Source organism: Notolepis coatsorum (assembly GCF_963971535.1).
Source record: "Notolepis coatsorum genome assembly, chromosome: 2".
NCBI classification, from domain to species: Eukaryota; Metazoa; Chordata; class Actinopteri; order Aulopiformes; family Paralepididae; genus Notolepis; species Notolepis coatsorum.
In genome coordinates, this window is record NC_140166.1 from 146,908,555 (window position 1) to 146,925,580 (window position 17,026).

General features: G+C 40.8%; 1 protein-coding gene across 1 annotated transcript in view; it reads left to right on the forward strand.

The window, feature by feature from the left end:
- Positions 1–924: 924 nt before the first annotated feature.
- Positions 925–17,026, forward strand: part of LOC311223559 (CUB and sushi domain-containing protein 3-like) — a gene marked incomplete at both ends in the record, with an annotated part of 752,195 nt that continues 736,093 nt past the window's right edge. The window contains 1 exon segment of the mRNA XM_084308339.1: positions 925–940. Coding sequence (XP_084164465.1) covers positions 925–940 — 16 coding nt within the window.

Genomic DNA, 17,026 nt, shown 5'->3' on the forward strand with positions numbered 1-17,026 from the left:
CTGAAGTCCACACTGTTTCATCACTTCAATAACAAGGCCATCAATGGATGCAGGGAATCCATGGGAGAGAGTCAATCTCTGAGAGCTGCCATCAGTCAAGATGATCTTAAGGATCACAGGAGTCGCCATTTTCAAAGTATTTTACTCTGTAGACACACAAAAAAAGTTATTAGACATCAGACATCCATACATTTCAGATTTCAAATTAAGTGGTAAATGTCTACTTTTCAAGTATTGAGTACAGTAAGTTTGTGAATGGAAACCAGACCTCTCTCCACTAACGTGAGACTACCTTTTCCCCAATAACCCCCATTCCCCCCTGATAGCACACCTTTTATGACAGACAAACAGTGACAGACCATGACAGTAACAGACAGTGAGTGAGTGACAAACAGACAGAGATAGACTGTGACAGAGAGTGAGTGAGTGACAGTGACAGAGAGTGAGTGACAGACAGACAGTGACGGTGACAGACAATGACGGTGACAGACAGACCTTTTATTTCAATATGCCTTTTCAATGTCACCATGCGGGCTGATCCAATCTTGTAGTCAACCAGTGGATAAGTATCCAGGAGTTCACAGAGTGCCACAAAAGTGAATGTTCTTGTGGGTGCTGGGCTGAGTTCGAAGGCTCTATAATGCTCTCTGTACCAACCACAAAGCTCTTTGACAATGTAGAATACACTCTCTTGTAAAATGCAGATTTGATCAATTTCACTAAATTCAGGCAATCCCCCTTCTGCTCTGTGGGCCACTATCATTCCCTTCCTATAGGTTATGCCATTGGTTGTCACACACTGTGCAAGTTGAACCTCAGGCGTGTCAGGGAACTTTTGCCTGATGACTTGTGCTATTTCCTCTTTGATTAAGTCTACTGGTAGAGTGGATACAGCTGAGACCTCTAGCTTAGGCTTGCTCAGACATGGAGAGCTCAGATGGTAAGCGATCATCATCTGATGCTTTGAGGCTAAAGAGAGGGGCACATTCTTGAAGCAGCTTGTGTGTCTGATAACCTGTTTAAAAAAGCTATGCTTAGCCTCAAATCGCATTGTCCACTGTCCGACAAGTGGACCAAACAGCCTAATCATCTGGGGGTAGTGCTCCAGATAATGGTGTTTTGGTAGCAGCCTGATGGCAGGGAACAACTCCTGGTATATCTGCCTGTGCTCTAGGATTTTACTTTCTAAAAAAGCCAGCGAGTCATCACTATGTACAGGGGCAACTACAAGCTCAGTGATGTCCTTCAGATCCATAAGAACAAGCCATGCAGGCTCATCTTCAGGTACAAGTGAACCAACCAAAAAAGGTAATAACCGGAGCAATCTCCAATTTTCATGAGCGTTTCCTCCCACTGTTTTTCTGCTGGAGAAACTTTGTGACACTACATGAGGTTTGTTTGTCCTGTCGGCCCATTTGTAGGGAAACTTCAGAATGGCGCTGTTCAGATCAGCCAATGTGAAAAGCTTTCTGGATATAAGCACTCTTAAGCAATGAGCTAGCTCTGCAGGGATTATATCCTCCAAAAGGTCATGGGCAAGATCAGGTGGATAGCCAAAGATGACGTGAAAATGAGAGACATTATTTGTGAAGACGCATTCCCTTTTCACTCCACAACAAAATGTACCTGTATCTTGGGCTTGTTTGACATGGGCCTGATGGAGCTCCTTGGTTCTCAGACTGAAAGCACCAGATGCAACAGAATGTTGCTGAATATCACTGCTCTTTCCTGTGCAAAATCTGCAGTAGTATTCCCCTGAAAAACTCTCAAAGAATCCAGCGACACTGTGTGCTCCTAGGTTGTCAGCCACTACACTGAATATTGTAGCTTTAACTGACTCACCCAACAGTGGGACATAAACACCCAGCTCCTCCAAAGTTTTCACATCTTGTAGAAGCGGTTAAGATATTTTTGCATAACCATAGATTTTAACTAAGGCTGTCAAAGTTAACGCGATATTAACGCGTTAACTCCCGATTCTATTAATGCCACTAATTCTTTTAACTCAAGATTAAAAAAAAAAAAAAAAAAAAAAAAAAATCTTTTTTTACCAGACTTCACTCAGGTGTATTATTGTATTATTGATGCTCTCATTGATACTATGTTTGTTTCTGAAGTGTGTGTGTGTGTGTGTGCGTGTGCATGTGTGTGCGCGTGTGTGTGTGTGTGTGTGTGTGTGTGTGTGTGTGTGTGTGTGTGTGTGTGTGTGTGTGTGTGTGTGTGTGTGTGTGTGTGTGTGTGTGTGTGTGTGTGCGTGTGTGTGTGTGTGTGTGTGTGTGTGTGTGTGAGATATAGAGAGAGAGGGGGGTGAGAGAGATGAGGAAGGGGCAAGAGAGAAAGAGAGCTGGGAGAGTGTGTGTGTGACGGAGAGAGGGGTGTGTGTGATTAATCAGCCCTTGTGTGTGTGAATGTAACAAGTTCCTAACGTTTTCTTTCCCCTATTATTTCATGCACACTTTATTCATTGTTTTAAATTATTATTTTCTTTTAAATTATTTTGTGCATCACTCTGTTTTGAATTTGATGCAAATTTGCAATTTCATGAGGGTCATCCTTTTGTGTTAAATGGCTGCATAAAGCAAGCATTTGTTGACTCGCATGTTGATAAGAGTATTAAAACTTGGAACTTGAAAAAGATCTGTTTAAGGTAAAAAACAATTTAAAAATAAAAATGCGATTAATTTGCGATTACTCGCGAGTTAACTATGGACAATCATGCGATTAATCGAGTTAAATATTTTAATCGTTTGACAGCACTAATTTTAACATCATCGGTTTTGCACAAAACTGACAAGTAGATCGATGTTAACGAGGAATGAGAACCCGGAGGCAAGTTAGCCAACACCCAATAAACAGCACAAAGCTTATGCTTCTTTCGCGAGGTGCCAAGGGGGTTACAGGTTTCAAAGTCATCCACATACAAATTTAGGATGATAGTTGGCTTTTCTCCAGCGAGGAAACTTACCCTTAAATAGGGAACCATCTCTTGAGGACTTGTACTGATATGTGCCTTCCTGTCTTTGATGGCGCTCAACAACGTTATCAATGATATCCCTTCGACCCAACAGATGCTGCAGGGACTTCAATAATGGGACATATTGGAAACTGCGCTTGTTTTTTACGATCTAGAATGTATTCCACTGGCTCTACAACACTGAAGTTCTCCTTGTAATACTGCTTACGCAGATGTGCTGTACCTAGGGGGCCACCTTTTTGTATGGACCTTTGCACAGGATTACCAGAATAAATTGCATTAACAGTTTCTCTAATTGTACATTCATCAATGGAGTTCCCCTAAAAACACATCAAGAGCAGTGCTTGGTACATGGACCAAATGCTCCAACTTCAGCAAAGCAGAGCAAATCCTTGCTCTATGACCTCCTGCAAGTCCTCAGTATGAGAATGACTACTTGAAGGAATGGCAGTATCTGACTGCTCTACACACTCTTGACTATTTGCCTCCAATTCATTCAGAGATGCTATCGTAGTTACAATTACTCCAGGTTTAAAATCAACCAATGTGTGATGGCAGTGTTTTCTGTTTTTGTGTGACTTAAATGTGCCAGAAATGTTTGTTTTAAAGTCACAGCCTAAAAACATACAATCAACCGTCTCACTTCTTTTGAGATGTGCATTTATATGACAAAAATAATCCTTCTCTGATGCTAAATCCCTGCAAGCACAAAGGCTGCAACTGAATATTGCCTTCTCTTTCTGAGTGACCCCAGTGGAATGGGTTTTATTGTGGTGGACAATAAGGGCATTCCACGTCTTAAATGTACATGGGCAGTGCAGGTACGTACATGGAAAGGGAGAACTACTTCCAAATCGTGGATGCCTTAACCTGTAGTGATGCAAAAGCTTGAACCTACTTGATACAGTTTCTGTGCACCCCTTACATCTCCACATTCCCAGCACCTAACCCTGTAACATAAATAGAATAGAATAGAAATACTTTAATCATCCCAAGGTAAATTTGGCACTACAAATTGCTCACAGTAAACATTTAGGTAGACAAAACAAATCACAAATAAGAAAAAGAAAAATGGCCTAAGAATAAAGAATAAAATAAAATGCGGTCCGGGATTCACATTTCCTATGTAATGTATGTACATGCTAATATAAATACAGTAAAAAATAGAGATCTACATTAAGTGTATTGTAAGTGTAATATTGACAATGTTGTTTTAAAAGTAAAAGTCCAGGAAGATGGTAACCGTCACTCTGTGCTCAGTGATGCAGTGAGGCACAGTGATGCATTGTATAGTCTGATCACTGTGCATCACTGAGCACAGAGTGACAAATCAAGACCATTAGTTACATTATTAAAGCTCTGATCTATAATTATAATAAAAAGGTTGACTGCACTAACAATTCAAAACATTATGGAAATGTACTAGTGCTATGAATTCATAAATAATGGATATATCTTTAAATACAAGGACAAACACTAACCAGCCAAATGTGTTTTAATGTGTTATGATTCTGTTAAAGAATGCCTTAATCTGTAGTGATGCAAAAGCTTGGACCTACTTGATAGTTTCTGTTACATTCCCAGCACCTAACCATGTAACATAAATCAAACCCATCATTAGTTACATTATTAAAGCTCTGATCTATAGGCCTAATTACAATAAAAAGGTCTACTGCACTAACAATTCAAAACATTATGGAAATGTACTAGTGCTATCAATTCATAAATAATGGATATATCTTTAAATACAAGAACAAACACTAACCAGCAAAATGTGTTTTAATGTGTTATGATGCTGTTAAAGAATGCCTTAATCTGTAGTGATGCAAAAGCTTGGACCTACTTGATAGTTTCTGTTCCATTCCCAGCACCTAACCCTGTAACATAAATCAAGACCATCATTAGTTACATTATTAAAGCTCTGATCACTAGGCCTAATTATAATAAAAAGGTCTACTGCACTAACAATTCAAAACATTATGGAAATGTACTAGTGCTATCAATTCATAATTAATGGATATAACTTTAAATACAAGGAGGCAATTTAACCGTAGACACCATGAACCTGAAACAAACAATAATTTCACTGATCACTGCAGTGTTGAGCTTATTTCTGTTCATCAATGGGACTTCATTTAGCTAGCTAGTAGTTAAACAATATAACACAGTGAGCTAGCTATCTAGCTAAGTAACGTTAGGGCCCAGTCACACATTCACAAAATTATTGCGGGCCCCTAATTAACCATAGCTAATGTTAGCTAGCTACCCAGCTATAAGCATACCTTAGAGGCACTAACTAACGTTAGCTAGCTTGTCTATAGCTAACGTTAGCTAGCTCGTCTATTGTAGCTAACGTTAGCTAGCTTGTCTATTGTAGCTAACGCAAGCTGTACATTAGACAATATAACACAGTGAGCTAGCTAGCTAGCTAAGTAACGTTAGGGCCCAGTCACACTTTCACAACATTTTGCGGGAGAAAATGCGCCTCCCATTCTATTTTTCACGCATGTGTGACCGGGCCCCTAATTAACCATAGCTAACGTTAGCTACCTACCCAGCTATAAGCATACCTTAGAGCAGACCTGGGCATTGTACGGATGATTCTGACCGGCCCGCGAAGGATTGCATGATAATAAAAAAATTTAAAAATAAAAATAAAAAATGTAAAAAAAATGTGTATGTCAACGTTCACACGCACAATATACGCTTACCTAGGATTTGACTTGATTCAACAACAAAGCAGTCGGTGCAAGCCGAAAACGGTTGAAAATGTGGTTATTTTAAGTTTGGATTTTTTTTTCACAACTGAGGTAGGTAGATTACATTTTTAGAGACTAAAGTACAGAAAAAAGGTACCGTTGGGTACCGGTATCGATTCACAGGTACCGGTACCGTATCGGTTCAAATGTGAACGGTGCCCATCCCTACTGAACACACAAATGCAGGGCAAGGGCATTTTTGCTCATGAAATGCATAGCCATGTGAAAGCCTTCATGACAAAGTTGCAATTAATTTCAAGGCAACTAGGCAGCAACAATCTCAAACACATGAAAACCCTGAAAGAAGTCAAACCATCAGCTGATCACCGGCACAGGTACTCATCCATGTTGGGAGCACTGCATGATGAATTTTCAAGGCGTTTTCAAGATTTCAAAAAGATTGAGGATGAAATGCAGCTGGTTTCCTCTCCCTTTACCTGCAGTGTTGATAGTTGTTCAGCTTGAACTCATTGACCTGTAGTCTGATTCACTACTGAAAGAGCACTTTAAGTCAGCATCATTGCTAGAGTTCTACTCTGCTCTCAAGGAGGAGAACTTTCCAAACATGAGGAGACATGCTCAGAAGATGTTGGTTCTCTTTGGATCCACCTACATATGTGAACAGACATTCTCAGTCATGACGTTTACCAAGTCCAGGTACAGATCCTCTCTCACTGATGAACATCTGGCAGCTGTGCTTCGCATCTCCACCTCAGACATGCAACCTGACTTTGATGGACTTGTTAAAGCTCAACAGAGACTGGATTTCTCACACAGAATGAAAAAAAAAGAACTGAAGAACACTCAAATGTGGAAATATAACAAGTGAAATTGGACACTTGATTTTTTTTCTCTTTGTTTTGCACAGTTCTGAAAACATTAAATGTTTAATAATGGCATGTAAAGTAAAAAAGGCTACAAAACTGGGACACTTTTCTTTACACAGTTCAGTGACATGTCTTGTTTATTTTTGCTATAAGATGATGTGATGTCTTTAGAAAGCTAAGAACATCCTTGTTTCAATAGTATATGAAACTCAAAATGCCCTTTGTTATTAATGTTTCACATTTTGTTTATCATTTTGGAAATACATTCTATTTGAATAAATGATATTTTTGAAAGCTAACCTCACCTTTTAATTGCCAAATAATAACATACACTCTTACCAGGGGTCAAAACAATGCCATTTACTCCTTTTTATATAGAAATAAAATGTATATTATGCATAATTGAGTTTGGAATTTTGGCCCGGCCCTCCAACATATTTTCAGTTGCTCATTCGGCCCCCTGGGAAAAATAATTGCCCACCCCTGCCTTAGAGGCACTAACTAACGTTAGCTAGCTTGTCTATAGCTAATGTTAGCTAGCTCATCTATTGTAGCTAACATTAGCTAGCTCCTCTATTGTAGCTAATGCGAGCTGTACGTTAGACAATATAACACAGTGAGCTAGCTAGCTAGCTAAGTAACATTAGGGCCCAGTCACACATTCACAAAATTATTGCGAGAGAAAATGCGCCTCCCATTCTATTTTTCGTGCATGTGTGACCGGGCCCTAATTAACCATAGCTAACGTTAGCTAGCTACCCAGCTATAAGCATACCTTAGAGGCACTAACTAACATTAGCTAGCTTGTCTATAGCTAGCGTTAGCTAGCTCGTCTATTGTAGCTAACGCGAGCTGTCCAAAAATTTTATGCTGTGTAGCTAGCCAGTGGCTAACCCAACGCTTGTCTGATAGACAGAATTGTAAAATCATTACATATAATTTCCACAAGTAACTGGACCCAGGCATAATGAACCTCAAACTAGCTAACGTTGTAGCCCCTTTATACAGACAGAGCATATGAAACAACGTTAGCCAAGTTAGCATTGACAAGAAACACCAAGACTTTTGAAATGGTTAAGTTACATACTGTACGAAAACAGCAATATAACGTTAGAGGAAATGTCGCCCAGTGCCCACTTGAAGACCAACATAAATCAATTTGATGAACTTACTTTCAATTCGGGAGTTCTTTCTCAAAAGAAGAATTTTCAGTTCTTCTCTCAACGAGTCCGTCACACATTCTAGCGGTCAAATACTATTTCCGGTACTATTTCCGGTTGGTGACTCAACTCAATTTAACTGAGTTGTCAGTTTTCAATCAACGCGAGAGAAACCAGTAAATTCAACATTCTCCCTAAACAACGGAAGTTTACTTGATTAAAACATGATCACAAAAGGATTATAAATTAATTAGTTGCATGCACTAACTGTATTAGTGTAAATTCAAAGACCAGGGCCCTCATTTATCAATGTTGTGTACGCACAGATATGTGCGTAACCCGTGCGTATGATCGCTTCTAAGCAAAGTGTGGGACTTATCAATTTGAACGTGTGCTTGACTTTGTGCGTATATCTACGCACAGCGCCGGCAGTGCGTACCTGGCACCCGGTGGTAGAATTTTTATATTGCAGTCTGCAACGCGGAAATAAGCTTCCATGCATTAGTTTCAACACTGGCGTGTTCAACTTCTGTATGACCCGTAATTCATTATAGTTCATTGTAAAATAGCGACAGTAGTGTAATTATAACGGGCTCACGCGCGAACAAGAGGTTGGCCTGCTTGTTTGGCACGGGGGGGCAGACGCAGAACACCCACCTCAGAACACCCACCTCAAACTCTGTGGAGATGTGTTCAAAAGTAGTATCTGTGCCAGTAGGCTTTAGTGATCATAACATCATTGCAGTAGCAAGGAAAACTAAGGTGCCAAAAGCTGGGCCTAAAGTTATATACAAGAGAATGTACAATAATTTCAATGAAAATGTGTTTGTTGAAGACTTGAACGAGATACAATGGGATAATGTGACTGAACTAACGAGTACAGAGAATGCCTTACAATTATTTATGAAACTGTTCTCATCCATCTGTGACAAACACGCCCCTATGAGGAAATTAACGGTCAAAACAACTAAAGCCTCTTGGCTTGATTTGGAGTTGAGAAGCTGTATGAAAGAGAGGGATCAATTGAAAAAGGATGCTATAGCATCCGGTGGCTCGGATGATTGGCAGGCCTACCGTTTTCTGAGAAACAAAGTCACGAAAATGAATACACAGAAGAAAAAACAATACTATAAATCCAAGTTTGAAGAAATTAAAGGTGACAGCAAAAAGTTATGGGGAGCTCCAGTAGCTCACCGTGTACCTCGACGCGAAAGCGTCACGGATCTGGTTGACTCCGAGTTCGATTCCCGGACCCACCGTCATTTGCCGAATGTCTTCCCCGTTTCTCCCTCCCGTTTCACCCTGCATCTGTCAGTCATGCTTGACCAGAAAAGCGATAAACGCTAAAAAAATGAAGTAAAAAAAAAAAAAAAAAAATTATTATGGAGAACCTTAAATGAGGTCATGGGAAAGAATAAAACAAATACGATGCCCTCGTTTATAGAAGCAGCTGGTGGATTTATTACCAAACCTTGAGATATAGCCAATCATTTTAATGATTATTTTATTGATAAGGTGGAGATGATAAGGAATCAAATGCTGCCAGTGGATGGTAAGCTGTCTGAATCAATAATTAAACAGCATATTATGCATACAAAAAAAATTTAATTTGATTTTATGGATATAAATCTAGAGCAAATGGAAAAGCTTCTCTTGTCCATACAGTGTGACAAACCTTGTGGTCATGATAACTTAGAGGTTAAACTGCTCCAGCTGGCAGCCAGAATTGTAGCAAAGCCACTGTGTCATATTTTTTATCTATGTCTAAGTGAGGGTGTTTTTCCTCAAATGTGGAAGATAGCTAAGGTCACTCCACTTCCAAAAAAATGCTAAACAGCCTTTTAATGGAGCAAATAGTCGACCTATTAGTATCTTGCCAGTTTTAAGCAAAATCATGGAAGGTGTTGTTTTTAAACAGATTCAGCATTACCTCTCAGAAAACAGTATCAATTCTCAATTCCAACATGCATATAAGGAGGGTTATTCTATGGGTTAAAGCTACATGTACAGCTTTAACACAATTAACAGATGACTGGCTACAACAAATTGACAGGAAGCGAATGGTGGGTACTGTACTACTGGATTTCAGTGCAGCTTTTGACCTCATAGATCACGAGTTGCTGCTCATAAAACGAACTGCATATGGATTCAGAACTGCAGCTGTTAACTGGATAAAAAGCTATCTATGTAACAGACAGCAATGTGTTGTGTTTAATGGTACCCTGTCCAACTTTAAATCCCTACAGTGTGGAATTCCACAGGGAAGCTGCCTGGGGCCCCTCTTCTACGCCATTTTTACAAATGATTTGCCATGGGTATTAGAAAATACATGTATGGTTATGTACGCCGATGATACTACAATGTATGCATCATCAGACAAGACAGAAGAGCTTAATGAAGTCCTTCAGAGAGATTTGAACTTAGTGTCCACTTGGGTGTCTGAAAACAGGCTGAAGTTAAACATCTCAAAAACCAAGAGCCTAATATTGGGATCCAAGCATACTATAAGAAAAGACGTGAAGCTAAGTATATCTTTAGACGGAACAGCTATTGAGCAAGTTAGAGAGGCAAAGCTGTTGGGTGTCACACTTGATGGAACACTCTCATGGTCAACTCACACCAACAATGTGATTGCCAAAATGAGCAGAGGTATTTCAAAATCAAATCAAATCAAATTTATTTATAGGGCCCGACAACACACGTTAATGTCCCCATGGGCCGTACAGGTCTTCTTTAAACAGGTCAAGAAGACAACATAACAATAAGTCAAGAACAGAACAAGAACACCATAGGGTCCAAACATTTTTTAGATGAATGCAAATAAATGAAAGAATGCAAGCACTCCCAGACATACCCCACGCGAAGGTAAGGAAAAACTCACTAAAACCTAACAATAGGGAAAAAAGCTCCACAGGCAGTGTGGAGGAGAAAAACCTTAGAAGGGCCGTTCAAGGGGGGATCTCCCTTCTTAGATGTTGGTGATAGTAGTGTTGCAGACGGACAGTTGGTAAGCATGCACTCATGTGTGTGGTGAAACACAGATGAGTGCATGCAATAGCAACTGTACATTTTGAAAAATTAAAGATAGAGCTAATAGCGATAGCAACTGAACATTTTGAAAGATTAAAGATAGAGTTGATAGCGGATCTATTTGAGGCACAGGGGCGGCGCAGAGAGGGTCACGTCCTCCCCGTCTTAGTCACGGGACATTCAACACTCCGGTCGTTGCTCAGGGACAGCCGGAGACAGGGAGATAGGGGGTGGCGCAGAGAGGGTCGCGAACTCCCCGACATCATCGCGGGACATCCGGCACTCCGGTCACCACTACGAGACCTCCGGAGACAGGGGGGCACGCAGAGGGGGTCGCAATCTCCCGGCCTTCGTCACGGGACGTCCAACACTCCGGACAACACTCCAGGACAGCAAGTCATAGGAAGACAGGGAGACGGGACAGGCGTTAGACAGCTCATGAGATTGTAGTAGGCGGACATAGCAATAGATACAAGTGGTAGGCATATATGTGAATGGAGTAGATATATGAAGTAAGCGTATTATGTGAATAGAATAGAAGTACTTAACCCAGCAATGAAACCGCGTTGACTGTTAATCTGTTAACAGTCTGTTAATCAGTTGACAGGACCACGGACAGACGGCGGAGAATAACTGATCCAAGGCCTCGGAGGTGCATGTAGAGCAGTCACTACAAGCTTGGCCAAGACCCCGAGGCATCCATCACCTTGGTCAGCGCCAGGAGACGGGTACTCAGAGAGAAGGGGGAGGGAGGGGGGGGGGGGGGGGGGGGGGGGGGGGGAGAAGGTGTAGGTATTTTCTAGCCGATCTGATATTGAAGCAAGTGATACAGTCATTAGTTCTTTCTCACCTTGACTACTGTCCAGCTGTCTGGTCTAATGCCTCAAGACAAGAGCTCAATAAGATCCAGCTCACTCAGAACAGAGCGGCCCGTCTGGCCCTGAACTGCTCAATGAGAAACAGTGTGGAGGGGATGCATACCAAGCTGTTGTGGTTGAAGGTGGAAGACAGACTGGATTGTTCATGAGGAATATATATATATCTCAAGAGAACCTATCTGTTTGTATTCACAGCTAACATGTACACATGATCGACATAAGTATAATACTAGGCATGCCTGTAGGGAAACGTTCACACTGCTACTACCAAAAACCAATGCAGCAAAGAAAACTGTGTTATATAGAGCCATGTCATATTGGAATAAACTGCCAGTACATCTTACTCAGATAACTTTAAAAATAATTTGAAAAGAGCATTGAGAGAAAAAGAAATTAGTTTACATTAAAGAAAAACACAGATACTGTAGTTTACACTGTAAAGATATGACTGTCTGAGAGTTTAATGCCTTTTATTGTATTTTCTGTGATCTGATACTCTGTTTGTGTACTGTAATGCTATTTGGAAATATTTTTATATTTTTATATGTAGGAATATTGGAATATATTTGTAAATGTATGCTACTATAATGTTATGTATGTATGTACTGTTTTTGTTGTGTGTGGACCCCAGGAAGACTAGTTGTTGCTGCGGTGATGACTAATGGGGATCCGTAATAAAGCTAAAGATAAAGATAACACCCACCTCCAAACGCGATCAAATATTGTTTCAAATACAAAGCTAAATACTATTATTTTGTGTGTCATGTTTCCAAATAAGATTGGCCACAACTAAATGCTTTCTACTTCAATTTGTTGGTTAGAATAGATTACCTCCGTTGAATCTTCACTGAGACTAAAAGACAGTCTTTTAATTTTTTTTGGGAGCTCCCACACAGATGTGATAATAATAATAATAATAATAATAATAATAATAATAATAATAATAACAATAATAATAATAATAGCTTCATTTTATATTGCGCCTTTCAAGAGACCCAAGGCCGCTTTACATAGATAGGGGGGGGGGGATAACAAAGTAACAAACATAGTGTACAGACACACACAATGATGATGGAATTCATTCAAGTCCTCTCCACCCTCGGCCTCGGGTCTTGCCACCATCGTGATATTGGAGATGGATCGAGCAATAGACTGTTACTGTAGCTGTCAAAGCTCCATCACAAATGCAGTTATGTGAATAGAAAGGCATTCCACTCAGTCAATGTTGCGATGCGCATTTGCCTGATACATGTCGTTGCTGCCGGGAGGAAAGGCATGCTGCATGTTTTCAATTCATTAAATAAAACTGATACTTTTTGCGAGGGTTTACTAACTGTCATACAAATAATCAACCAACTACATACTGTAACTTTTCAGTGCACGTTCTCATTTACATTGTGACAACAGCCTTGTGAGCTCCGGCAGACCCGCACACAGACATGATGGAATTCAAGTTTAAGTTTGTATTGATCACATATAGGCAGGCTACATCATGGCGTATAGGCTACATCATACATGGCAGTGAGATTCATTGTTCTTGTATATGCTCTCGTATTATTGTTTATATAGGCTACCCAATACCGACATCAAAATAGATTGTATGCCTCTACAAATCATATGCAGCAGGTAGAAAATTGACGGAAAATCCGTCACGATTTGGAATAAAATTGAGGAGAACTTTAATCCCTGGGTATTAATCGAACGAAACGGAAAAAGGCAGTCATATTCCAGCACTGTCTTTATTAGTTAATATGGTCTTTAAGTTAATAGATATCATATCCGATATCACCGTACGTGTACATGTCTGTCAGCCTGTCACGTATTTCTCCCATAACACGCTTTGCTCGGCTTAGTCCATTTTCCACATTGCATGGGGGTGTTCCATTACCGTATATGGTTAATTACGGGCGGTGCTATATGCAAATACTTAAAATCGTGCACGAGCGTGGAGCGTAGAACTTAATGGTATTTATCAACATGGAGTGTGCGTACAACCCGTGTACGCACGTGTGATGAATCCCGATTTTTCTGTGCATACACACATTCTAAATTCTGTGCTTAAGAACAAAAATAGAACACTTTCTAATAATTGTTGATAAATGAGGCCCTGCTCTTTCCCGTTTTTTCAGTGTAGGGCAGCATATGGTAGTCTACACCCTCCCCAGACCGACATTAGGGCAGCATGTGGTAGTCTACACCCTCCCCAGACTGACAGTAGGGCAGCATGTGGTAGTCTACACCCTCCCCAGACCGACAGTAGGGCAGCATGTGGTAGTCTACACCCTCCCCAGACCGACAGTAGGGCAGCATGTGGTAGTCTACACCCTCCCCAGACTGACAGTAGGGCAGCATGTGGTAGTCTACACCCTCCCCAGACCGACAGTAGGGCAGCATGTGGTAGTCTACACCCTCCCCACACTGACAGTAGGGCAGCATGTGGTAGTCCACGCCCTCCCCAGACTGACAGTAGGGCAGCATACTAGTCTACACCCTCCCCACACTGACAGTAGGGCAGCATGTGGTAGTCTACACCCTCCCCAGACTGACAGTAGGGCAGCATGTGGTAGTCTACACCCTCCCCAGACTGACAGTAGGGCAGCAACCCTCCCCAGACTGACAGTAGGGCAGCATGTGGTAGTCTACACCCTCCCCAGACTGACAGTAGGGCAGCAACCCTCCCCAGACTGACAGTAGGGCAGCATGTGTATAGTCTACACCCTCCCCAGACTGACAGTAGGGCAGCATGTGGTAGTCTACACCCTCCCCAGACAGACAGTAGGGCAATGCGGGCAACGACAAGGAAGGGAATTGGCATAATGACTAAATTGGGGGGATGGGAGAAAATGATAGAAAGAGAAGAAGAAAAAACAACAACAGTAGTCATGACTCACGGCCTGCAGTGGCCCTTAGGGCTGAGGGCTGGTGGTTTGTGTTGATGACACAATCTTTGTCGACACGTCTCTTGAGATTGTCAATGCATATATTTGTCATTTGCATCAGCGAGTCTGTGCCGTGTGTGCGATGATGCGTGAATGTGAGTTTGGATACACACTTACAGTTTCACAGCTGCTGAGTGACGAACCCCTTCTGCCTCCTGCCATGTTCAGCCCCCCCCCCCAACCCCCCCTGCTGGGGCCCTGACGATGTACACAGACGTTACCAGGGGTTCTCCGGTAGTAATGGATCATATGCATGTATATATTTTGAAGGCTGAGATCACTTATCGATTTATCGATAACTGCGTGAAATCGATAAATGGCATCACTTATCGATTTTTTTTAGGGATGTTCGATGTTGCCTTTTTTACCGATACCGATATACCGATATTGTCCAACTCTTCATTTCCGATACCGATATCAACCGATACCGATGTATGCACGGTTTCCCCCCCCCCAAAAAACTGAATAATTTCCGGTAATTAACATTACATATCTCTTGTTGTGGAATTAACACAACATTATGCATACTTTTGACAATAAATTAAATCAGATTTGTTCTTACTTGCTTGCCTGGGTAAATGAAGGTTAAATAAATGTAAAAATAATAATAATAATAAAAATAAAAACTTTTGAAAACCGATACCGATCATTTCCGATATCACATTTGAATGCCAATATCGGCCGATAATATCGGACATCGCAATTTTGTTTGCATGTGTACATTTTTTACTATACTAAAATACTAGGTCTTGTGGCATGTTTTAGTTAAAACATCCCCATTTCATGTAAATTCAGTTGAATTGCAACTCTGCACTGTGCATTCAAGATGCAGTGCACTCCTCCATCACATCCAGAGACCACCGACTGTAACATGAGAAGGATCACTGAGGTAGTTTTGAAACGGAAAATCTGTAACACTAAAGATGGCGGCAACAACAAAGAATTGCTGCAAAATAAACATAAATTTGTTGTTTAAATAATAAATAAAAAATTCTATATATATATATCTATACTAGAAAATATCTATATATTTATCGATTCTTTCAAATGGCATATCGTCTCAGCCTTAATTACCAGGGGTTCTTCGGTAGTAATGGATGATATGCATGTATATATATTTTAATTTAATTTAATTTCAAACCTTTATTTAAACTCGAAAAACTACTGAGGTTTCCCTCATTTACAGTGACGTCGAGTGTACATACAGAAATAATTAAAAAAAAAGCATATCAAATCACACAGTGTATACAAGCAATAAGACAAGTAAGGATAACAATCAATTAAAACACGTACAACTTGATTGACAAAGGTTGGAGATCAAGGTTTTAAACTCTGCAACATAGTGGAGAATCTCAAGCTTTAATGACTGTTGGAGTTCATTCCATGAGCTAGAGGGGCATCGTAGCACATTATACATTTATACATTTATATTTACTGCATATTTATCCATATCTGTCGAAATATACCTACTTATACACCTGCATATAACCCATACAACTCTGTATGATAGCATGTACAGTACAATACGGCTGTATATACCATATATATATATATATTTATTTGTACCACATACAGTATATACCGTATATATATATATATATATATATATATATATATATATATATATATATTATATATATATATATATATATATATATATATATAATATATTATATATTATATATATATATATATATATATGTTGACCACTAGGAGCTGCCCAGTACAACCACAGTCTGACATTGTTGACCAGTACGAGCTGCCCAGTACAACCACAGTCTGACACTGTTGACCACTAGGAGCTGCCCAGTACAACCACAGTCTGACACTGTTGACCACTAGGAGCTGCCCAGTACAACCACAGTCTGACACTGTTGACCAGGTACGAGCTGCCCAGCACAACCACAGGTCCTTGACACTGTTGACCACTAGGAGCTGCCCAGTACAACCACAGTCTGACACTGTTGACCACTAGGAGAGCTGCCCAGTACAACCACACGTCTGACACTGTTGACCACTAGGAGCTGCCCAGTACAACCACAGTCTGACACTGTTGACCACTAGGAGCTGCCCAGTACAACCACAGTCTGACACTGTTGACCTCTAGGAGCTGCCCAGTACAACCACAGTCTGACACTGTTGACCTCTAGGAGCTGCCCGTACAACCACAGTCTGACACTGTTGACCACTAGGAGCTGCCCAGTACAACCACAGTCTGACACTGTTGACCACTAGGAGCTGCCCGGTACAACCACAGTCTGACACTGTTGACCACTAGGAGCTGCCCAGTACAACCACAGTCTGACACTGTTGACCACTAGGAGCTGCCCAGTACAACCACAGTCTGACACTGTTGACCACTAGGAGCTGCCCGGTACAACCACAGTCTGACACTGTTGACCACTAGGAGCTGCCCAGTACAACCACAGTCTGACACTGTTGACCACTAGGAGCTGCCC